We start from the raw sequence: 25113 nt of genomic DNA on the forward strand, positions 1-25113 counted from the left end.
GGAGATGTTCTAAATGAGATGTTCTAGAGGATATGTTCTAAATGAGATGTTCTAGAAGAGATGTTCTAAATGAGAGTGTCTAGAAGAGATGTTCTTAAGGAGTGTCTAGAAGCTGAACAACGGTGTGAAGGAGAGGTTCTAGAGGAGAGAGGCTCTAGATGCGGAGCAGTGGGGTTCTCAGTTTCTCTGTAGACAGCTGGTACTGCTGCTGCTTGATGATGTCCAGACAGTCTCCGAGGACCTAGACAGAAAAAAATTGTGGTTTAGAGGGATAGAGACAACTCCCTGACTCGCATAACATCCAGATCAGACTCTGTCTTCATGTGATCCATCACCTATACCAGCTCTACAGTGGTGGTGTAGTGGTTAACACTGTCGCCTCACAGCAAGAAGGTCCAGGGTTCGATTCCCGCTTGGGGACCAGGTTTCCATGATGCCAGGTACTCAGGTGGGGTATCTCCCAGGCCTTTCTGTGTGGAGTTTGCATGTTCTCCCCGTGCTCGCAAGGGTTTCCCTCCCCCGATAAGATAAACCCAATGGAAAAACATGCACAACAGATCGCTAAAACGCTGTGGCGTCCTTGACGAAGACGGACAGGAGAACTTGGATTGGTCCCCGGGGCGCGGCTCACGTTGACGCCCTATCTGCTCCTGGCTGCCAATGGGGGGAAGGACAACGGGATGGGAAAAGTGCAGAGACATTTCATCAGCGACTCAGTGCATGTGTGTGTGTTCCTGTGGGTCGCCCATCTCGCGTGTGTGTGTTAAACTGCATGACTAATAAAGACTTCTAGTCTAACAATTATTATATTATTATTATACAGGTGGTCTTCATGTGATCCATCACCTATACCAGCTCTAGAGGAAGACTTAGGGATGTCCGATATTATCGGCCTACCAATATTATCGGCCGATATTGGCATTAAAATGTAATATAGGAAATTATCGGTATCGGTTTAAAAGAAATTATTTATTTTTTAGATTTATTTAACCTTTATTTACCCAGGCAAGCAAGTAAGAACAAATTCTTATTTTATTTATTGTGAAAAGTATGCATAATGTTGTGTTTTTTGGGGGGGGAAACCCGCATATATCGGTATCGGTTGATATCGGTATCGGAAATTAAGAGTTGGACAATATCCGGTATATCGGATATCGGTAAAAAAGCCAATATCGAACATCCCTACTTTTGAAACCACATCTTTTAGGCCTGGTTTGTCGGGGAGAATGAAAGATGTTGTAGCCAGCACACACCATGAACTATTACTAACTATACTATTTATTTTGTCTTGGGTTGATTGGCAAATGGAAGGAGGGGTCCCAGAATGTTGCACCTTCATTGTCGTGCTTTTTGTATGTGCCAATAAAACTCTATAAAAAAGAATATATATATATATTTAAAATTATTTGTGTCTGGTCTTTGTAAAAATATAATTATATGGTAGAATTGGAATAACTATATATATCCACATTATTATTATGTTACAATACTATACAAAGGAGAATCTACACTGTACAGGTGCAGCTTGATAAATTAGAATATCGTGGAAAAGTTATTTTATTTCAGTAATTCAATTCAAAAAGCAAAACTCTCATAGATTATAGATTCATTACACACAAAGTGAATTATTTCAAGCCTTTATTTGTTTTAATTTCGATGATTATGTCTTACAGCTCATGAAAGCCAAAAATTCTGTATCACCAATAAAGAAAAATTTGTATATAGAAATGTCGGCCTTCTGAAAAGTATGTTCATGTATGTTCACTCAGTACTTGGTTGGGGCTCCTTTTGGACAAATGACTGCATCAATACAGCGAAATATGTTGACTTTTCCACGATATTCTAATTTATTGAGCTGCACCTGTATATTGTGCTCAAGTTATTCTACTCATTATTTGGATTGTTGTCCATATGAGACGAAAAGACATTTGAGGTCACCCTCATTTTCAATGTCGTCGAGACTTTACAGACATTTCAATGCATACATTTTTTACAATATAATAATAATAAATATCTATATAGCACTTTTCACACATGGACCTCAGTCCAGAGTGCCCCACAGTAATTAGTATAAAATGAACATAAAATCAGCACACAATTGACAGAATAAAAAACAATGCCTAAATTGCAGACATAAGAATAGTGCATATGAGTCTGATGTTCTCTTATCCATGTGCATATGAGTCTGGTGTTCTCTTATCCATGTGCATATGAGTCTGATGTTCTCTTATCCATGTGCATATGAGTCTGGTGTTGTTCTCTTATCCATGTGCATTTGAGTCTGGTGTTGTTCTCTTATCCATGTGCATATGAGTCTGGTGTTGTTCTCTTATCCATGTGCATTTGAGTCTGGTGTTGTTCTCTTATCCATGTGCATATGGATCAGCAAGGTTGCGTAACAAGCAACACATCCTCTGATGCCCTCAATATAGACTTCAGCTGCCCTAACAGCAGCAGCTGCTTTCAACATGGATACATGACGACATTCACAGCTGGATTTATTAGTTTTATAACGTCTCCAAAAGGACACTGTGATTCCAAACGCATCTGGATACGATCGCCCCAGATCCCTCGTTGGAAAGCTACGGTAAGCTGCAGAAAGTTAGCATCTAGCAGGCAGCACTGCAGACAATATACTACAAATACTAACTAGAGGTTGAAGAATCACAGATGAATGGGAGTCAACGAGCCTGACACATAATCTAACACCAACGTGTACATCTAACATCAGGAATTATAGAATGGATATCAGCTAGTAGACAAACAAGTCATCTCCTATAGTAACCGATCACACTGGTACTGTTATCTTCCTAGTGTCATGAGGTAGTATGTATTAGGGATGTCCCGATCACATTTTTTTGCTCCCGATCCGATCCCGATCATGTGATTTTGAGTATCTACCGATACCGATCTTTCCCGATCCGATCAAAAAAAATATATATATACCGGTATATATAATTTTTTTAATCCCAATTTCTCACATTACATTCACCCTGAATGTTGACGTTATCCAGGTGAAAAGTTAACTTCATTCAAGCGAGGCATTGCAATCCGTGACATAAATCATTTGATGTATAATTCAATCAAAGGAAATGCGTTTGGGTCTGAGAGTGTGGCTGGTCTGCCGTTCTGCAGCTGGATACTATTGGTTTGTTTTGGCAAAATTCTTCTGCTCTGTGTGACAATAAATAAATGAATGATGATATGCAATTTAAAACCAAAACTAAGGCCTCAGTATGAGTGTAAGACGTGAACATGGTCATGTTTGTTGAAAAAAAAAAAAAGTTAAAAAAAAAAGAAAAAAATCCAGATTTTTTTTTTTACGATTCCGACCTTCAGAAAATCACGTGATCGGCCCCCGATCACGTGATCGGATCGGGACATACCTAGTATGTACTGTTACCTATAGTGTCCTGAGGTAGTATGTACTGTTACCTTACCTCCCTAGTGTCCTGAGGTAGTATGTACTGTTACCTTCCTAGTGTCCTGAGGTAGTATGACGCCGTCATCCCAGAGCCTCCCTGATGAGTAGAAGGCAGAGCTCTCCTCCTTTAGCCTCCTATTCACCTCCTCCACCTCCTGTTCCTCCTCCACTCCTCCAGAGGGCAGCAGTGAGGCCCCGTGGCCTGGAGCCACCATAGACACCCTGGCGTTGGGCCACAGGAACAGGAAGTTGGGATCAAAGGCTCGCCCACACTGGAGACAGACAAGACACACAGACCAATGGTTGACCAAGGTGGTAAGGAGCAAGATGTGTGACTTCTAGGGGTGGGACGATACATAGATCCAGATCGATATATTGATCTAATTATCAATGATACAATAGTATCGATGCAACGTAAAATCGGTTCATATCGAGACTCTTATTTTGAAAATCCCGTGGCCAGTCTCATTTTTTACGCACAAGCACAGCTCCGGCATCTGGATTTGCGAGATCACGCGAGATGTGAAAACAGACCAACAGAAAACAACAGCACGTGAAACGCCTGTGTGTGAAGACGTTACAGCAGGGCTCCCAGTGCGCCTATTTGGTCACATTTTGCGACCCGAAATAATGTGGTCCAATGAGTCTAACATGCTTTTCATCCTCGCATACTTGCAATCTAACCTCTTAACACTTTGATCGCCAGGCAGCAGGGGGCACTGTGGGCCTTCAGTGCCAGCGTTCTATTCAATGGAGAGAATGGCGTTTGCAGTGCTAAAAACTATATTAAATAGTATAGCTATGGATCTAATAACGTTGTCGATTGTCAGTGAGTTTCTTCCAGTCAACATGCAAAAAACAGATCATTTTTTCATCCGTACATTTCCGTTTTATACCGTGGTGATTATGAGTATATTTTGGGTGATTCTGAGCCCTTTAGTGAAATCCAGTTATCACGTTGTCATTTTTCGCCTGATTATCGAATCATCCTGAAATCAATGCTAGATTATCGGTATTATCCTTTCTCATGCAAGCATGAAATGTGGTTTAGAGCGGGGCGCCCATCCATGCCGTGATGATGACCAACGGGGACACAGCACACACACATTCCACACAGACGGGCTTCAATCGCGGGATCAAAATATCGGATCAACACAAGATTGGTAATATATAGTCCTTACCTTGTCTCTGATGTAATGCAAAAAAGATAATCCAATTATCTGATCGCCATTCCAAGTACTGGTCGCGGAGGTCCGTCCCACGTTATCCGGCATTGCATATGAACGAGGGGGGGGGGGGGCAGCCTAGTTGATGCGTCGTTGTAAGCTCTCGTCTCGCCAGATCATTTTGGCGATTGCATTCGTTTTTTGCAAAGCTTTACTTTATACTTATAGCACATGCATGAGTCTGGGATTTTTATAGAATTTGGACCTGTACTACATAAGACTTCAGGCTATGGAATCGTTGTGTTTTCCAGCTCCTACCTCTCAGCTGGAACTTAAAGACAGGCATCTGGCAACAAGTAAACAAAACGTGAGTCACTTTTATTTTTATTGCAGTGTGTTCAAACCTCTAACATTAGCACTCCGAGTGATTCTTCTCCTGTTGTGGAAGAAAGTTCAGAATGTTTCCTTTCAAAAGAGACCAGACTCAAAAGAGACCAGACTCATGCATGTGCTATAAGTGGTTCTAGTAATAAATCGCAAATTACTTTGGGTATGCAATCGTCAGGCGTTTTATGCTAAATGTGCCCTCAGCATAACGGGTTAATGTTGTTCTAGTCTGATATATTGTTGATGAATCATTCATAACTATCAGCTCCATGACAACCACCAATCACTACTCACCATGACGTAACTCTCAGCTCCATGACAACCACCAATCACCACTCACCATGATGTAACTATCGGCTCCATGACAACCACCAATCACCACAGTGATTTTGGGGACGGAGGCGCAGGCCACTGCTGACATCATTGATCCCTGGGCCTTCAGACGATTAGTGTTGGTCTCTGCCTGAAACGCACACACACACACACAGAGTAATGTGAGAGATTTCAAAGTAGACATGTCATCTTAACCGCCTGAGCGGTCCGGTACCAGTACGAGATTGATATCACGTCATAAATCCATCTCTACAGAATGTATGAATTAATGTTGTATTTTCTTTCTCCAAATGTAGCCAAGAGTAAATACCATAACCCTGTCAAAACAGCAGTCAAAGTGTATATTTTCAGCACTATGTTTGTTTACCAATGATTTTAAGTGTTATTAGTGAAATATGAGTTTATAGAAATCTCAGCGCATCGAGTCGGAAAAAGGCGCTTATAGACGCGAGGATTTGGCGCAACCTAACTCGAGTGTAGTCTTTTGAGAGAAGAGACCCAGGGCTTTCGATGGGCTTTGGGATAATAATAAAAACTACACTTCCCAGCTCACGCCAGCCCCTCTCAATCAGCGTGAAGCTTTTTTCTTTCTTTTTTTTCTGGATCATATCTCACAACAACAACAAACCTGAAAGTTATTGCCATAAAATAGAATTACTTTCACTGTGCGTCACTATGTTTGTTCACTATGTTCTCCCGCTTGATATAACAAGTAATCAAAATGTCCAATCTAACGAATTTCGATTGCTCATAATAGCCTGCTGCTGAATAGCATACAATTATGTTCCAAAAGAAGCATGTGTTCTCGGAAAAGTGGCTGCAGGAGGTCGGCTGGCTTCAAACGAATGACGCACCGAGATGTGGTGCAAACTATGCTGTGAAAACTCTGGCGGATAGAAACAGTGCCTTTTATACCGGGGCTAAACACTTTAATCATCCAACTTTTGATAAGCATGAGAGTAGCGCAAGCGATTGATAACAGGCGCATCCGGAGCTGCTGTTAACGTTGGATTATTTACAATGGGGTCGTTCCCAAATGACGTCAGATGGTGGACATCGGGGATTCCATCGTACATATCCTATGCACCGCCCCCACCCTGGAGAACTGAGGCAGCTGATCGCACGGTGACCCATACTGTGAGTCATTTCTAGGGATGGGTATCGTTAGGATTTTATCGATACTACTACTCTTATCGATACTGCTTAACGGTTCGGTACTTTATTGATACTCTTATCGGTTCTTTTTGGTTATTTTTTTGCAAGAAAAAAAGACAATTAATTAAGAACAGAATCAACATTGCTTTATTATTTATAAATACAACTTTATAAATAAGTATTATAAATAAATATAATTTCTTCAGCAACAGCAGCAGCAATGTTCTTTTATATAACTTTATAAATAAATATAATAAATTCATATAATTTCTTCAGCAACAGCAGCAACAATGTTTTAAATGTGTCTGACTCTGAATTATAGACTTTTTATAATAAACAACAAATGCAAAAGGCTAACAGAACTGTGACACTCGTTCACCCTATCCTCTGTCATCCTTCCTCTAGCTGCTAGGGAGAAAGGACTTTGGGTGGTGGAGGGAGGTAGAGGGAGGATGTGTGGTGGCCCTGGGCTCACTGGGCTGGGACATAGTGGCTGACGCCTCAGCTTGACGATCTATAAAAAGTTTAGATTGTAGTATTTGTAGCTAAACAATTGTTTTGTTTATTAGCCTATTTGTAATAATTCGTTATTAGCCTAGGCAACTCCGTATCTTGGGTTACGGCTGCAGTATGCAGATGGAACACTGCGCGCAAGGCAGTCGAATACGCGCATTTCTGCACACTAATATCATGTTTTGCCAACAGATGTTTTGATAAATTGATTTGCTCGTATTGCCACCCTTACTGGCAAATGTTTTGTTGCACTTGTGGCAACGTGCATTGTCGGCATTGACCCTTGTAAAGTATATCCATACTTTAGAACGCTTCGCTCTATCCGCCAGGATCACGACTCAGTGCATGCAGAGCTGCTGTCTGTGTGCAGCGCGCTATAGCACGGGGCGTCGGGGAGCACTTTCATTAAGGAGTACCCGTATGTAGTACCCGTATGTCTATGTGTAGCACTAGCGAGCGACTCGCGAGGAGTGTGTGTAATAATTGACTCGCTGGCTGCGGCTCGCTTCTCGTGCAGAGACAGAGAGAGGATCGTTCGCAACTTTTAAATAATAATAATAATAATAATAATAATAATTTCTCTAGAGTATCGATAGCAGTACCGAGGACGTCAGAGCTTATAAATAATCCGGTATTTTCTAATATAGTACCGGTTCCCGTTTAAAACCGGGGTCCGGGGGGCATCCCTAGTCATTTCATCAATCCAGCCATTCAGATTCAAGTGGCAACAAGTGATAACAGTAGCTTGGTCGATGTAGTGAAGACAAGCAATCCAGGCAATTACTCCAACATTCAGAAAGTCCTTCTGTTGTCCCCCACACTGCCCTTGAGCAGTGCTGCATGTGAGAGGGGATGAGAAGGGCAGTCAGGCACAGTGTGTTCTTGAAATAACTTCATTCATCAGGAGTGTCGAATTTCTCACTTCTTCGCTTGATACAATGAATCAAAATGTCCAATCTAACAAATTTCGATTGCTCATAATAGCCTGCTGCTGAATAACATACAATTATAAAAAAATTCCGAAAGCCCACAAAAGATTTGTAGCCCTGGCCTCCAGATCTATTCATCTTACATTCATGTTTTAACTTCTGACGGCCTGCCCAAAGTCACCGCACATTTACAGCCGTCTGTCGGCATCATGCAATTGCTTGTAAATTCAACATTCCATAGGGGGATGGGGATATCAACACCTTGTAGGCTTTCGACCATGCTACACGCATGGCACCCCGCTGATGATTACGCAGCGTGAATATTCATGATGCTTATTGACTTTCCGAGTTTCCTTTCCAGATCCTGTCCCTCTGTAATGGTCTTAGGCCTAGTATAAAGAAAATTGAGCGAGTCCATTTTGCCAAGTATCCCCGATGTTGCCACAGCACTGAAATTGTTTTTAATTATACCCGTGACTGTTGCCATGAATGTTGCCTAGATTTAAAGAGTGTTATACAGGACTTTGCGCAGAAGAATGCCAGTAGACGCGCTCGTATAAAATAATAGGCCTACTACAACAGAAAGCAGCTCATGACTGCAGCTCCTCTACTAAATTTTTTTTTGTATAGGCTACTTTTCTTTTATACTGAATGTCATGCTATGTGAACCGTTCCGTTGTGTGAACTCAAATGAGAGGCTATAACTGTCATACTCCTCTATCATAAATAACAGTCCTGGAAACTCCAAGCAACTATTCTCTACCATCAACCACCTCCTCAAACCCCAAATATATCTACACTCCACTGAGGAGCAGTGTAGTGACTTTGCCACCTTCTTCAGGACCAAAGTTGACACCATCCTCTCCCTCCTCTCTAGCCCCTCTGCCCCTCCAGTCCCAACAGTTGACCCACAGCCGGCGACTACTCAGTCTCTTTGCTGCTTTTCAAAGATCACACAGCGAGAGGTTGAGGAAATCATTAGGAAAATGAAGCCTTCCACCTGTATCCTGACCTGGACCCCCTTCCCTCAGCCCTGGTGAAATACAACATTGTCGTCATGAGCCCTCTGATCACCAAGGTCATAAACCACTCTCTCCAGGCTGGCCATGTCCCCTCTGCCCTTAAAACTGCGGTCATAAAACCACTCATCAAAAACCCCTCCCTAGACCCGGAAGTCTTGGCCAATTACAGACCCATTTCCAACCTCCCATTCCTGTCCAATGTGCTGGAGAAGGTAGTTGCTGCTCAGCTTCAGGACCACCTAAACTCCAACCAACTTCTCGAGAAGTTCCAGTCCGGTTTCCGCTCTGGCCACAGCACCGAAACTGCCCTGGTCAGGGTCACAAACTACCTGCTGATGACGGCTTATGCTGACTTTCCTTCCCTCCTCATCCTCCTTGACCTCACTGCAGCTTTTGATACCATCGACCATGACATCCTCCTCCACCGTCTTCACTCCACCATCAGACTTTCAGACTCTGTCCTTGACTGGTTCAGATCGTACCTCACCGGAATAATGGAGTATGTCTCCTTGGGAGAGGCACGGTGTGACACCCACCATGTCACCTGTGGTGTCCCTCAAGGATCAGTCCTCGGCCCCACCCTGTTCACCCTCTACATGCTCCCCCATGGCTCTGTCATCAGCCGGCATGGAATATCATTCCACTGCTACGCTGATGACACCCAACTCTACCTTAAAATAAACCCTACCCCATCCACAGTCCTGCTCTGACCACCTGCCTGGAGGAGGCGTGGATGAAGCACAACTTCCTACAGTTAAACAGCTCCAAATTAGGCACTTTATTCTCACTTATGTATTCTGTACTGTTTAATATGTATGTTTGTTGTCGCTCTCCTTGGGTGGGATGGGGTGGGGTTAGGGGATAAAAATGGGGAATAGAAAAATGGAAGATCTCTCTCAATTGCACTCTGATACTTTTGTACCTGCACAACTCTTCCAATAAAGAAAGTTATACAAAAAAAGTAACTGTACTTACGTAGATTTCATTCGCGGTTTTTGCTGCCCTGTCTTCCTGTCAGGGGCGCCTGGTGGTACTAAACCCAGATTGAACTCTGTCATTGGAAAGGGGAGATTTGGCCCGATCCATAGATGTGTGACTTGGCCATAATAAGGTAATTTATAGGCCTGATATTCTATAATCATATTTCAATTATATTTGCAAATGTGTCCGCATGGGTGCATGTTAACACTTTGATTGCCTAAGGCTAAATTCATGATATACCATCCCTTGCCAGCTCTATTTGTCTATGGAGAAGTTCCCCTTCTTTGCAGGGCTATAACTTTTTAAATTCTATTGCTAAATTGCCATTATTAGGGCCCATTCAATGTCCTATATGTATTGTTCAGGGTGTATGAACGTTAAACTTTTTCATTCACATATTCATACTAAAATATGATCTAAAGTATAAGTATGTTTTCATCTCTTTCTGCAGCTTTCTCCAGAACGTGATTTATAGCCCCAAATATTGATGATCAAATACAGTTTGATAGCAATCGGCGCGATATAAAAAAATCCAACTGGACGGACTTCTGGAAGTTACTACACGTCATCTGATGTTGACCGGATGGGCGAGGGGGCGTTTATAATTCCGTGGGCAGTGTTATACCATTCATCTAATGTGGGTCAAATGTTCATCATAGCAGTTAGTGTCGAACACGGTAATATTACACGCTAAAACTCACCCCAGTCTCCGCGGGCCGTTGGGCGATCAGCGTGGGGTAGACAGTTTTCCATTATGGGATGTCGAAATACCCGGTCCATTTCCAGGTTGTATAATACTATATACGTCCAAATCATGTTGTTTATCGAGTTATTTGCAACCGATCGATGTCCAGTGTATCAAGATGGAGTCCCGGGACCTATAGCGAGTGCCCGGAAGTAATATGGGTGATCAGCACTTCATCCACATAACTTCCTGTTTGGCGCTTCTGCCGATCGGCCACCAGATGGCGCTCTTGAACCGCTAGAGGATTAAGAGGAGCTCAGAACTGTGTGTGAAGGCTGCGGATGGAAAATATGATTCCGATCACAGATTTTTGAAATATTGATATTAAAGACGAGTTACGGCGTCCTCTGCAACTTGAGCATGGCGGGGAAGGACGCCTAAACACGTTTTCGGCACTTAAAGTGTTAAAAGGTTAATGTTAACGTGATCCTTTAACACTTTGGATGCCAAAAACGACTTAAGTCGTTTCTGGGCCTAAGTCGTTCAGTGCCAAAAACGACTTAAGTCCTTTTTTTTTATATTTTTATTCATTATCCACCCAGGGAGCCTGTTGATACCATATGGAATGAGTCTGAGGTCCCCAAGGTGCAATACCGGTCACATCCCACTAGACTGCGGTATCGAGCACCCTTTCTAACCTTGTATCTTCCCCTGTGGCCAAAGGTCTCGAGTTTCATTTTTCCTTGTCGGCCAAGGCGAACGGTGGTCCCGGTTCCATTGACGCGCGTCAAATATCCCCGATCGATATGTTGTTGTGGATTATGTTGTGGGCCAAATGGACATTGGATGTACCAGATGGCAATCAAACAATTGGAATATTATTTTTGGAATATTCCCGATCGCAGGTAAGAGCGATCTGACGTAAATTTGAGCTTGATCCTGCAATGCTTTCATACCGATCGGGCTGATGTTTTTAGTGTTCAATACGAATGCGGTTACTGACAATCAAATAATCAGAAACAACCCCCCCCCCCCCCCCCTTCATGCATTCATGATGGAACATAATACCTATGATATAGATTTGATTTCGGGATAATAGCGTATACAGGCAAGAAATGGCAACGTCTATAGTGGAATCGACGTGTAGGGCTATAACTCAGGATTTCATTAATTACCCTAGACCACTCTAAAACCATACCTATATTCACCACGGTATAACACGGGAACGTATGGATGGAAAAAATTATTATTTTTCACATATTGAACGATAGATAGGTGATGTCAAATGGGCCATAGTATTGTATCCATAGCTATAATATAGAATATAGTTATAGCTCTACAAACAAGGTGACGGATCCCTATCTATCTAGTGGTGGCGTCGCTACAGACAGCTTCGTCTAATGGCTGGCACTCAAAAGTGTTAATGTTGACGACCTGTGCTGTATTGAGTGTAAGGGCTGATCTAGGAACAGTATTACCTATGTTGTATTGAATGTATTACCTGTGCTGTATTGAGTGTAAGGGCTGATCTTGGAACAGTATTCTGGAGGAACACCAGAGGAATATCTCTCTGGTCACACAGCTGGACAAAATGGCAGCCCTTCAGCGACGCCTCATTGGACAGCTCGCCATTACTGGCTAGTAGTCCCACCTGGTGACTAACACACACACAACACACACACACAACACACACACACACACACACACACACACACACACACACACAAGAGAGGAGAGAAGAGAGGAGGAGAGGAGGAGATGAGAAGAGATGAGATGAGAAGAGGTGTATGGGGTTAGGGCTCCTACGTGTGTGTGTGTGTGTGTGTGTGTGTGTGTGTGTGTGTGTGTGTGTGTGTGTGTGTGTGTGCATGTGTGCATGTGTTTATTAGTCTTTTACCCTTGTATTTTAGCGAAGCCAGTGACTAGGGTGGTTCCATATCGACCTTTGAACTCCTGGAAACGGCTGCCATCCGTCAACCGACTCACAATCTGAGCAGAAGAGAACAACATGACCTCTGGGTCTTTATCACAAAGTATAGAGCCACTGTTTACTATTAATTTACTGTTTATAATAAACTAATAATAATAAACAGAACGATTCCGGTCTTTGATTAGAATTAGAATCTCTTTATTGGCACGTATATTTTTACATAAACCAGGAATGTAATGTGTGTGTGTGTGTGTGTGTACCATCTTAACATCCAGGCTGTGATTATAGTTAAGTGGAGCCAAACCCATTAACTCAGTCTGGTTAAACAGGGGCTCCTCTCCTCTTCCTCTCTTCCTCCTCCTCCCCCGCTCCTCCTCATCATCATCCTCCTCCTCCTCCTCCTCAGGGAGTTGGAAGTTGAGGGTGGAGATGATGTTTCTGGTGTATTCATACGCCTCCTTCTCCTCCCAGGCAAAGTGGTCCACACAACCACTCACCCTGAAATATAGATAGATAGATAGATAGATAGATAGACAGACAGACAGACAGACAGACAGACAGACAGACAGACAGACAGACAGACACAGACAGACAGACAGACACAGACAGACAGACAGATAGATACAACCCTGTGTAGAGCAAGGCACTAATACTGCCAGGGTTAGGGTTTATTTTTCCTGTATAGCTCAATGTGTAGAGCAAGGCAGTAACACTGGGCCTTCCCCCATGTTAAAACATGTGCATGGTTCCGTAAGCAGCGTTGGATAATATATTATGTTATATTAAATATTATTTACAGTAAACAGCCTCTGTGTGTGGAGGTACATTTGATTGGTTGACCTACTCTGCGTGGAGGGTGGCCCCTCCCAGGTTCTCAGGTGTGACTTCCTCTCCTGTGGCTGCCTTCACCAGGGGCGGTCCGCCCAGGAATATGGTCCCTATCCCATGGACCATGACCGTCTCCTCTGCCATGGTGGGGATATAAGCCCCGCCCGCCGTGCAAGACCCGCACACCACCGCTACCTGGATGATAACAAGACCCGCACACCACCGATACCTGGATGATAACAAGACCCACACACCACCGATACCTGGATGATAACAAGACCCACACACCACCAATACCTGGATGATAACAAGACCCACACACCACCAATACCTGGATGATAACAAGACCCACACACCACCGATACCTGGATGATAACAAGACCCACACACCACTGATGTCTGGATAATATTGAAATATTATATATAGTGTGTGTGTGTGGGGGGGGGGGGGGGGTATTAGCCCCGCCCACTGCACAATACCCACACACCACCGATACCTGGATAACATCAAAATATTATATATAGTGTGTGTGTGTTGTAGAGGGGAGGGTAAATTGCAGGGAGATATTGGTGCAAATATGAAGGCAACATCTAAATGTATTCATTCTCTCTCCCCTCTCCCTCTGTGTGTGTGTGAGCTTTTATAGTGGAAACGTATAAGTTCAGTCTAGTGTTCTGCTGTGATAACTTTTTCCTCTAACAGAATAATCACCCCTTTTGTCATTGTCAGCTTTTTGTTGTATGTTTTTACAGTGTGAGTTATATATATATGTCTTGTGATACAAAAGCCTCTGTTCCTCTCCTTCCTTTAAAAGGAAACTGTGTGGGGATTTAACTCAAAGTTAAACTGTAAAACTGTAAACTGTCTCTCACAATTCATCACATCAGTGGGCCTCATCAACAACCCCCACTGATAATGTAGATTAAAGTGTAGCGTAATGTAGTGTAGTGTAATGTAGTGTAATGTAGCATAATATAGTGTAGTGTAGCATAATGTAGTGTAGTGTAATGTAATGTAGTGTAGCATAATGTAGTGTAGTGTAATATAGTGTAGCATAATGTAGTGTAGTGTAATGCAATGTAGCATAATGTAGTGTAGTGTAATGTAGTGTAGTGTAATGTAGCATAATAGTGTAGTGTAGCATAATGTAGTGTAGTGTAATGTAGTGTAGTGTAATGTAGCATAATAGTGTAGTGTAGCATAATGTAGTGTAGTGTAATGTAGTGTAGTGTAGCATAATGTAGTGTAGTGTAATTTAGTGTAGCATAATGTAGTGTAGTGTAGCATAATGTAGTGTAGTGTAATTTAGTGTAGCATAATGTAGTGTAGCATAATGTAGTGTAGTGTAGCATAATGTAGTGTAGCGTAATGTAATGCAGTGTAGCATAATGTAGTGTAGTGCATAATGTAGTGTAGCGTAATGCAGTGTAGCATAATGTAGTGTAGCATAATGTAATGTAGTGTAATGTAGTGTAGCATAATGTAGTGTAGTGTAGCATAATGTAGTGTAGCGTAGCATAATGTAGTGTAGCGTAATGCAGTGTAGCAGAATGTAGTGTAGTGTAATGCAGTGTAGCATAATGTAGTGTAGCGTAATGTAATGCAGTGTAGCATAATGTAGTGTAGTGTAGTGCATAATGTAGTGTAACGTAATGCAGTGTAGCATAATGTAGTGTAGCATAATGTAGTGTAGTGTAATGTAGTGTAGCATAATGTAGTGTAGCATAATGTAGTGTAGCATAATGTAGTGTAGCATAATGTAGTGTAGTGTAGCATAATGTAGTGTAACGTAGCATAATGTAGTGTAGCGTAATGCAGTGTAGCATAATGTAGTGTAGTGTAGCATAATGTAGTGTAGCATAATGTAGTGTAGCATAATGTAGTGTAACGTAATGCAGTGTAGCAGAATGTAGTGTAGCATAATGTAGAAGTGGGGGGATTTTGGGGGGGTTGTGAAAAAATATACAAATACATTATCGTGTTTATTATATTTTGGTATAGATGATACAGTATATCAGTGTAATACAGTATTATGTTTATAATATTTTGGTATAGATGATACAATATATCAGTGTAATACAGTATCCAGTCTAGTACCTGAGGTATCTTCATGGCTGACATGATGGCTTCATTATAAAACGTTCTTCCTCCCTGGTTCTTATCTGGGAAGATCTCTGACTGAGGAGACACAGAAGCACACTTAAAATACATCTTCAACATCTCTGACTGAGGAGACACAGAAGCACACTTAAAATACATCTTAAACATCTCTGACTGAGGAGACACAGAAGCACACTTAAAATACATCTTAAACATCTCTGACTGAGGAGACAAGAGTCAAGTCAAGAGTTTTATTTGATTTTAAAGATATCTTAGATATCTCTAATTCAAGCATTTGTCTCATCACGTCTAGATTACTGTAATGTTCTTTTTTCAGGCCTACCTAACTCTTGATCATATCACACCAATTCTGTCCTCCCTACACTGGCTTCCCATCCAGGCCAGATCTGACTTTAAAATGCTGCTCCTCCTCGGGGAGCTCCAGTAGCTCACCGCGTACCTCGAACGCTATTTCGGCGTCGGGGACAACCGTGCGCGTCACGGATCTGGGGTAGCGAGTTCGACTCCCGGACAAGCCGTACTTTCTCAGAGTGTCTTTCCCCCCATCTATACCCCCATTCAACCTGTTTCTGTCGGTCATACTTGACCAGAAAAAGCGATAAACGCGAAAAGAACCAGCTGACTGGTCAAAGTTTTAAAATGCTGCTCCTCACTTACAAAATTCTAAATGGGCTCACACCGCTCTATCTATCCGATCTCATCTCACGATACTCGCCCGCTCGTGCTTTGTGTTCACAAAATGCGGGGCTCATATAGTTTCCTAGGGTAAAAAATAAATCCGCCGGCCACAGAGCCTTTGCCTACCGCGCTCCCTACCTGTGGAATAGATTACCCGCCGTCGTCAGGGGCACCTGCTCTGTTGAAGCTTTTAAATCTTCGCTAAAGACCCATCTTTTCTCTCTCTCTTTCAGCCTACCCTGATCTCACCTGGTCGGGGATAGACCCTTAGTTTAATCTGGTTAGTTCAGTTAGGATGTCTGTTTATTTGCTCCCATGTCTGGATTTTCTAACCGCTGTCCCTGTCTCTCTGAGTGGATAATGTGTTGTCATACAGATTGAAGCGACTGCTCTACCTCAGACTGGTTCTGACCACCACTGGCACCATGGTTCTGCTTCATGCCGTCTTCAGTCTAACCATGCCCGCTCTACTGCAACCTGATCTGAGTGGTTCTCCTGCCCCCCGGAGCAAATGGCCCTGAGCCATCTTCTTGTATCTCATCCTGTATACCAGCGCTTGTAGTCATATGCCTCTTCGTTCTTAGTTTTATTTATTACTTTAATTTAATAATTTTTGCTACTATGTATGCATATATATATACTTATTACATGTATTTATTGCTCCTGTCTGCCCATTGCGAACACGGGAGCTCTCTAACCCCTGTCCCTGTCTCTCTGGTCCCGCCCCGTTGGGCCTGTCAAGGTGGTGTGATGGTCAAGGTGGTGTGATCTTCCCTGCGCCGTCCTTGATGTAGCTAACAGCGTTGACAGCAGTGACTATTCTTCCTCAAACCGGTTCTGACTACCACAGGCACGATGGATCCACTCTACATCGCCGTCAGTTTTCGTATGCCTTTTTTGTTGTTGTTGTTGTTGTTGTTGTTGTTGTTGTTGTTGTTGTTGTTGTTGTTCTTAGCTCTATTTATTTAAAATGTTTAATGTTCTTATGTACTTTAGATACTATTGTTACCATGTATGTATGTTATGTGTTTTATTACATGTATATATACATACCACTTATACGCTTGTTCTATTCTCCATCCATCTGTCCTCCATAGCAACACTACAATATCACCGACATCCTGATGGGGATCCCGGTTGAACAGCACATCTGAGGTTTCTCTCCTCCACACCGCCTGTGGTGCTTTTTTTCCTATTGGTAGGTTTTAGTGAGTTGTTCCTTATCTTCATTGGTCTGGGAGTGTCGCAAATGTGGATTTTATAGTGTTTTTTGTTCTGGATCTATTGTGTACATGTATATCCCGGACCTTGTTTTATTCTTTATTCTTATTTTTAATATTATTATATTCGTATTCTTATTTTAGTCCTATTGACTACCTAAATATTTATTGCTGTTCAATGTGAGCGATCTGTAGTGCCGAATTGATTGCCGTATGAAATCACTGTCTCAGACCAAAGGAATACCTGTCTGTCTCTCTCTCTCTATGTGTCTGTCTCTCTCTCTCTCTCTGTTACCTGTCTGTCTGTCTCTCTCTGTGTTACCTGTAGAGGTAGAAAGGCTCCTCCAGAGTCGACCAGGTAAACACAGGGGAGGCGGTTCTGTATGGCTACTTCCTGCGCCCGCAGCTGCTTCTTGACTGTGATTGGATAAGCTGTGCCGCCCTTCACTGTTGCGTCGTTAGCGATGAAGACACACCACAGCCTGTTGATACGACCAATCCCTGAGGACACACACACATATAGCATATATATTAAGGCTGTCAAATATATCGCGTTAATATCGCGTTAACTCCCGATTCTATTAATGCCACAAATTTTTTTAACTCAAGATTAACTAAAAAAAATTAATTTTTTTTTTTTTTTTTTTTTTTTACTAGACTTCACTCAGGTGTATTATTGATGCTCTCATTGATACTATGTTTGTTTCTGAAGTGTGTGTGTGTGTGTGTGTGTGTGTGTGTGTGTGTGTGTGTGCGTGTGTGCGTGTGTGTGAGATATAGAGAGAGAGGGGGGTGAGAGAGATGAGGAAGGGGCAAAAGAGAAAAAGAGCTGGGAGAGTGTGTGTGTGTGTGAGAGAGGGGGGTGTGTGATTAATCAGCCCTTGTGTGGGTGAATGTAACAAGTTCCTAACGTTTTCTTTCCCCTATTATTTCATGCACACTTTATTCATTGTTTTAAATTATTATTTTCTTTTAAGTTATTTTGTGCATCACTCTGTTTTGAATTTGATGCAAATTTGCAATGCATGAGGGTCATCCTTTTGTGTTAAATGGCTGCATAAAGCAAGCATTTGTTGACTTGCATGTTGATAAGAGTATTAAAACTTGGAACTTGAAAAAGATCTGTTTAAGGTAAAAAAAAAAAAAAAAATGCGATTAATTTGCGATTAATCGCGAGTTAACTATGGACAATCATGCGATTAATCGAGTTAAATATTTTAATCGTTTGACAGCACTAATATATATATATAAATAAACACACACACACACACACATATAGCATATATATATATATAAATAAACACACACACACATATAGCATATATATATATAAATAAACACACACACACACACACATATAGCATATATATATATAAATAAACACACACACACATATAGCATATATATAAATATATATATATATAAACACACACACCAACACACGTATATATTAGGGATGGGTACCGAATTCGGTACTTTTGAGGTACCGAACCGAAACACGTCGGTACTACCGAGTATCGATTCAAGTGAAATACAGAGAATTTTTATTTATTTTTATAATTTTATTAGCCTTTTTTCTTTTCATGTCAACGTTCACACGCACAATATATGCTTACCTAGGATTTGACTTGATTCAACAACAAAGCAGTCGGAGCAATGGCAAGCCGAAAACGGTCGAAATTGTAGTTATTTGAAGTTTTGATTTTTTTTCACGATTGAGGTAGGTAAATACAATTTTTTGAGACTAAAGTACTGAAAAAAGGTACAGTTGGGTACCGGTATCGATTCACAGGTACCGGTACCATATCAGTTCAAATGTGAAAGGTACCCATCCCTAGTATATATATATATATAAATAAACACACACACATATAGCATATATATAAATATATATATATAAACTAGGGATGCTCGATATTGGCTTTTTTACCGATACCGATATACCGATATTGTCCAACTCTTAATTTCCGATACCGATATCAACCAATATCAACCGATACCGATATATGCAGGGTCCCCCCCCCCCCCCCCCCAACATTTTTTATAATTTCAGGCAATTAACATTACATATCTCTTGTTGTGGAATTAACACAACATTATGCATACTTTTGACAATAAATAAAATCTGAATTTGTTCTTACTTGCTTGCCTGGGTAAATAAAGGTTATAGAAATATTAAAAAAAATTAATTTAAAAAGATTAAAAAAACTATACCGTTATTTTCCGATATCACATTTTAATGCCGATATCGGCCGATAATATCGGTAGGCCGATAATATCGGACATCCCTAATATAAACACACACACACCAACACACGTATATATATTATATATACCGGTATATATATATATATATATATATATATAAACACACACATATAGTATATATATATAAATTAGAGCTGGGCCGTTAACGTGCTGCGTTAACGCGATACTAGTATCGCGCAATAATATAATTAACGCATTAATCTAAAAAAAAAACTAAAAAAAAAAACGTTTTTTAACATTTTTTTTTTACCTTTATTTACCCAGGGTAGGTTCTCTGAGCACAGATGCTCTTTTTCAGGAACGCCCTGCTTCACATTCACACAGTTCCATTCACACCTGGGAGCTGCCCAGTACAACCACAGTTGACACCATTGGCCACTGAGCAACTCCACTGGAGCAGTTGATTTGCATTGGCAGGGTTTGGCCCTGTCTGGCACCCAACGGGAAAAATATTATAGGCACTATAAGTAGACACCGCTACATAAAACAAGCTGGTCTGCCTGAGTGACTGGTGGAATAAGGAGAAATAGAGATTGGACTGATTGAGTGTCACATAGTTCAAGTTTGAAATGCTTCTTTCTGTTTTGCTCCCGAGAGTGTGCTAGATACTGTACTGTACTGGTAATATTATTTATTTGTGTTAACTTCTGAATAAAACAACTTATTAAACACAAGTACATCTTATTGAACATTATTTTGATATTTCATTACCAATTATCATAGCAAAACAGCTTTTTCAAACAGTCTGTAATGCATTTTGGAAACGGGAGATGGGCTCATGGTGTAATGGGCCACCTGGCCTGAGAAACATAAGGAGGAAAGAAAAAGTAAGGACTTACTTCTGGTCATTATTTGGGTAGAACATACATATTTTGAATGCCTTCGGCAGGTTTTTTTCTTTTTTTTGAGCCATTTTAATCTAATCCAGGATTGCAGATAGATTAATCTAGATTAAAAAAATGTATCTATGTCCACCTCTAATATATATATATATATATATATATATATATATATATATATATATATATATATATATATATATACACGTCACACACATATAGTATATATATATAAATATATATAAACACACACATATATATATAAACACACACATATATATATATAAACACACACACACATATATATAAACACACACACACAGTATATATATAAACACATACACACATATAGTATATATAAATATATATATGAACAGACACATATATATATATAAACACACACACACACATATATAAACACACACATATATAAACACACACATATATATAAACACACATATATATATATAAACACACACATATATATAAACACACACACGCTTTGTTTTGTTTTACCAGTCAGACAGCCCTATACTGTCTAATATATAAGTATTGTTCTACCAGTCAGACAGCCCTATACTAATATATAAGTATTGTTCTACCAGTCAGACAGCCCTATACTAATATATAAGTATTGTTCTACCAGTCAGACAGCCCTATACTAATAATATAAGTATTGTTTTACCAGTCAGACAGCCCTATACTAATATATAAGTATTGTTTTACCAGTCAGACAGCCCTATACTAATAATATAAGTATTGTTTTACCAGTCAGACAGCCCTATACTAATATATAAGTATTGTTCTACCAGTCAGACAGCCCTATACTAATATATAAGTATTGTTTTAGCAGTCAGGCAGCCCTATACTAATATATACGTATTGTTTTAGCAGTCAGGCAGTCATATACTAATATATAAGTATTGTTCTACCAGTCAGGCAGCCCTATACTAATATATCAGTATTGTTCTACCAGTCAGACAGCCCTATACTAATATATAAGTATTGTATAAGTATTGTTTTACCAGTCAATACAGCCCTATACGAATATATAAGTATTGTTTTACCAGTCAGAGTCCTATACGAATATATAAGTATTGTTCTACCAGTCAGACAGCCCTATACTAATATATAAGTATTGTTCTACCAGTCAGACAGCCCTATACTAATATATAAGTATTGTTTTACCAGTCAGACAGCCCTATACGAATATATAAGTATTGTATAAGTATTGTTTTACCAGTCAGGCAGCCCTATACTAATATATAAGTATTGTATAAGTATTGTTTTACCAGTCAGGCAGCCCTATACTAATATATAAGTATTGTATAAGTATTGTTTTACCAGTCAGGCAGCCCTATACTAATATATAAGTATTGTATAAGTATTGTTCTACCAGTCAGACAGCCCTATACTAATATATAAGTATTGTTCTACCAGTCAGACAGCCCTATACTAATATATAAGTATTGTTTTACCAGTCAGACAGCCATATACTAATATATAAGTATTGTTTTACCAGTCAGACAGCCCTATACTAATATATAAGTATTGTTTTACCAGTCAGACAGCCCTATACTAATATATAAGTATTGTATAAGTATTGTTTTACCAGTCAATACAGCCCTATACGAATATATAAGTATTGTATAAGTATTGTTCTACCAGTCAGACAGCCCTATACTAATATATAAGTATTGTTCTACCAGTCAGACAGCCCTATACTAATATATAAGTATCGTTTTACCAGTCAGACAGCCCTATACTAATATATAAGTATTGTTCTACCAGTCAGACAGCCCTATACTAATATATAAGTATTGTTTTACCAGTCAATACAGCCCTATACGAATATATAAGTATTGTATAAGTATTGTTCTACCAGTCAGACAGCCCTATACTAATATATAAGTATTGTTCTACCAGTCAGACAGCCCTATACTAATATATAAGTATTGTTCTACCAGTCAGACAGCCCTATACTAATATATAAGTATTGTTTTACCAGTCAGACAGCCCTATACTAATATATAAGTATTGTTCTACCAGTCAGACAGCCCTATACTAATATATAAGTATTGTTCTACCAGTCAGACAGCCCTATACTAATATATCAGTATTGTATAAGTATTGTTCTACCAGTCAGACAGCCCTATACTAATATATAAGTATTGTTTTACCAGTCAGACAGCCCTATACTAATATATAAGTATTGTTTTACCAGTCAGACAGCCCTATACTAATATATAAGTATTGTTTTACCAGTCAGACAGCCCTATACTAATATATAAGTATTGTTCTACCAGTCAGACAGCCCTATACTAATATATAAGTATTGTTTTACCAGTCAGACAGCCCTATACTAATATATAAGTATTGTTTTACCAGTCAGGCAGCCCTATACTAATATATAAGTATTGTTTTACTTAAGCACTTTGAACTGCAACTTCTGTATGAAAAGTGCTATACAAATAAAGTATTATTATTATTATTATTATTATTATTATTATTATTATTATTATTATTATTATTATTATTATTATTATTATTATTATTATTACCAGTCAGACAGCCCTATACTAATATATAAGTATTGTATAAGTATTGTTTTACCAGTCAGAGTCCTATACGAATATATAAGTATTGTTCTACCAGTCAGACAGCCCTATACTAATATATAAGTATTGTTCTACCAGTCAGACAGCCCTATACTAATATATAAGTATTGTTTTACCAGTCAGACAGCCCTATACTAATATATAAGTATTGTATAAGTATTGTTTTACCAGTCAGGCAGCCCTATACTAATATATAAGTATTGTATAAGTATTGTTTTACCAGTCAGGCAGCCCTATACTAATATATAAGTATTGTATACGTATTGTTTTACCAGTCAGGCAGCCCTATACTAATATATAAGTATTGTATAAGTATTGTTCTACCAGTCAGACAGCCCTATACTAATATATAAGTATTGTTCTACCAGTCAGACAGCCCTATACTAATATATAAGTATTGTTTTACCAGTCAGACAGCCATATACTAATATATAAGTATTGTTTTACCAGTCAGACAGCCCTATACTAATATATAAGTATTGTTTTACCAGTCAGACAGCCCTATACTAATATATAAGTATTGTATAAGTATTGTTTTACCAGTCAATACAGCCCTATACGAATATATAAGTATTGTATAAGTATTGTTCTACCAGTCAGACAGCCCTATACTAATATATAAGTATTGTTCTACCAGTCAGACAGCCCTATACTAATATATAAGTATCGTTTTACCAGTCAGACAGCCCTATACTAATATATAAGTATTGTTCTACCAGTCAGACAGCCCTATACTAATATATAAGTATTGTTTTACCAGTCAATACAGCCCTATACGAATATATAAGTATTGTATAAGTATTGTTCTACCAGTCAGACAGCCCTATACTAATATATAAGTATTGTTCTACCAGTCAGACAGCCCTATACTAATATATAAGTATTGTTCTACCAGTCAGACAGCCCTATACTAATATATAAGTATTGTTTTACCAGTTAGACAGCCCTATACTAATATATAAGTATTGTTCTACCAGTCAGACAGCCCTATACTAATATATAAGTATTGTTCTACCAGTCAGACAGCCCTATACTAATATATAAGTATTGTATAAGTATTGTTTTACCAGTCAGACAGCCCTATACTAATATATAAGTATTGTTTTACCAGTCAGGCAGCCCTATACTAATATATAAGTATTGTTCTACCAGTCAGACAGCCCTATACTAATATATAAGTATTGTTTTACCAGTCAGACAGCCCTATACTAATATATCAGTATTGTATAAGTATTGTTCTACCAGTCAGACAGCCCTATACTAATATATAAGTATTGTTTTACCAGTCAGACAGCCCTATACTAATATATAAGTATTGTTTTACCAGTCAGACAGCCCTATACTAATATATAAGTATTGTTTTACCAGTCAGACAGCCCTATACTAATATATAAGTATTGTTCTACCAGTCAGACAGCCCTATACTAATATATAAGTATTGTTTTACCAGTCAGACAGCCCTATACTAATATATAAGTATTGTTTTACCAGTCAGGCAGCCCTATACTAATATATAAGTATTGTTTTACTTAAGCACTTTGAACTGCAACTTCTGTATGAAAAGTGCTATACAAATAAAGTATTATTATTATTATTATTATTATTATTATTATTATTATTATTATTATTATTATTATTATTATTATTATTATTATTACCAGTCAGACAGCCCTATACTAATATATAAGTATTGTATAAGTATTGTTTTACCAGTCAGAGTCCTATACAAATATATAAGTATTGTTTTACCAGTCAGACAGCCCTATACTAATATATAAGTATTGTATAAGTATTGTTTTACCAGTCAAGCAGCCCGCAGAGGGGATGTCTCCATACGGCAGCCCCAGACCAGCCAATGGGGACAGCTCCAGGAAGTCATCGTCGTCCAATAGGAGGCGGAGGCGGTTCTGCACCAGCAGCTTCTTGTTCCTCTGAGTGTGTCTGGCGATGGCGTTGGCCCCGCCCCCTTTCTTCACCTTCTCCTGAAACTCTTCATACCTGGGAGCAGTGTTCAT

The 25113-nt window shown here is 39.6% G+C and overlaps 1 protein-coding gene across 1 annotated transcript; it reads right to left on the reverse strand.

The window, feature by feature from the left end:
- Positions 1–26: 26 nt before the first annotated feature.
- On the reverse strand, positions 27–25113 carry LOC311225866 (uncharacterized protein; the record flags this gene model as incomplete). The annotated part of the gene is made up of 10 exons (XM_084311258.1): positions 27–241; positions 3475–3696; positions 5318–5440; positions 12097–12253; positions 12493–12584; positions 12786–13023; positions 13370–13548; positions 15452–15532; positions 17696–17874; positions 24900–25113. The coding sequence occupies 10 exons, from the start codon at positions 25111–25113 to the stop codon at positions 155–157; spliced, it is 1572 nt and encodes a 523-aa protein (XP_084167384.1). The 3' UTR covers positions 27–154.

Source organism: Notolepis coatsorum, assembly GCF_963971535.1.
Source record: "Notolepis coatsorum genome assembly, chromosome: 3".
NCBI classification, from domain to species: Eukaryota; Metazoa; Chordata; class Actinopteri; order Aulopiformes; family Paralepididae; genus Notolepis; species Notolepis coatsorum.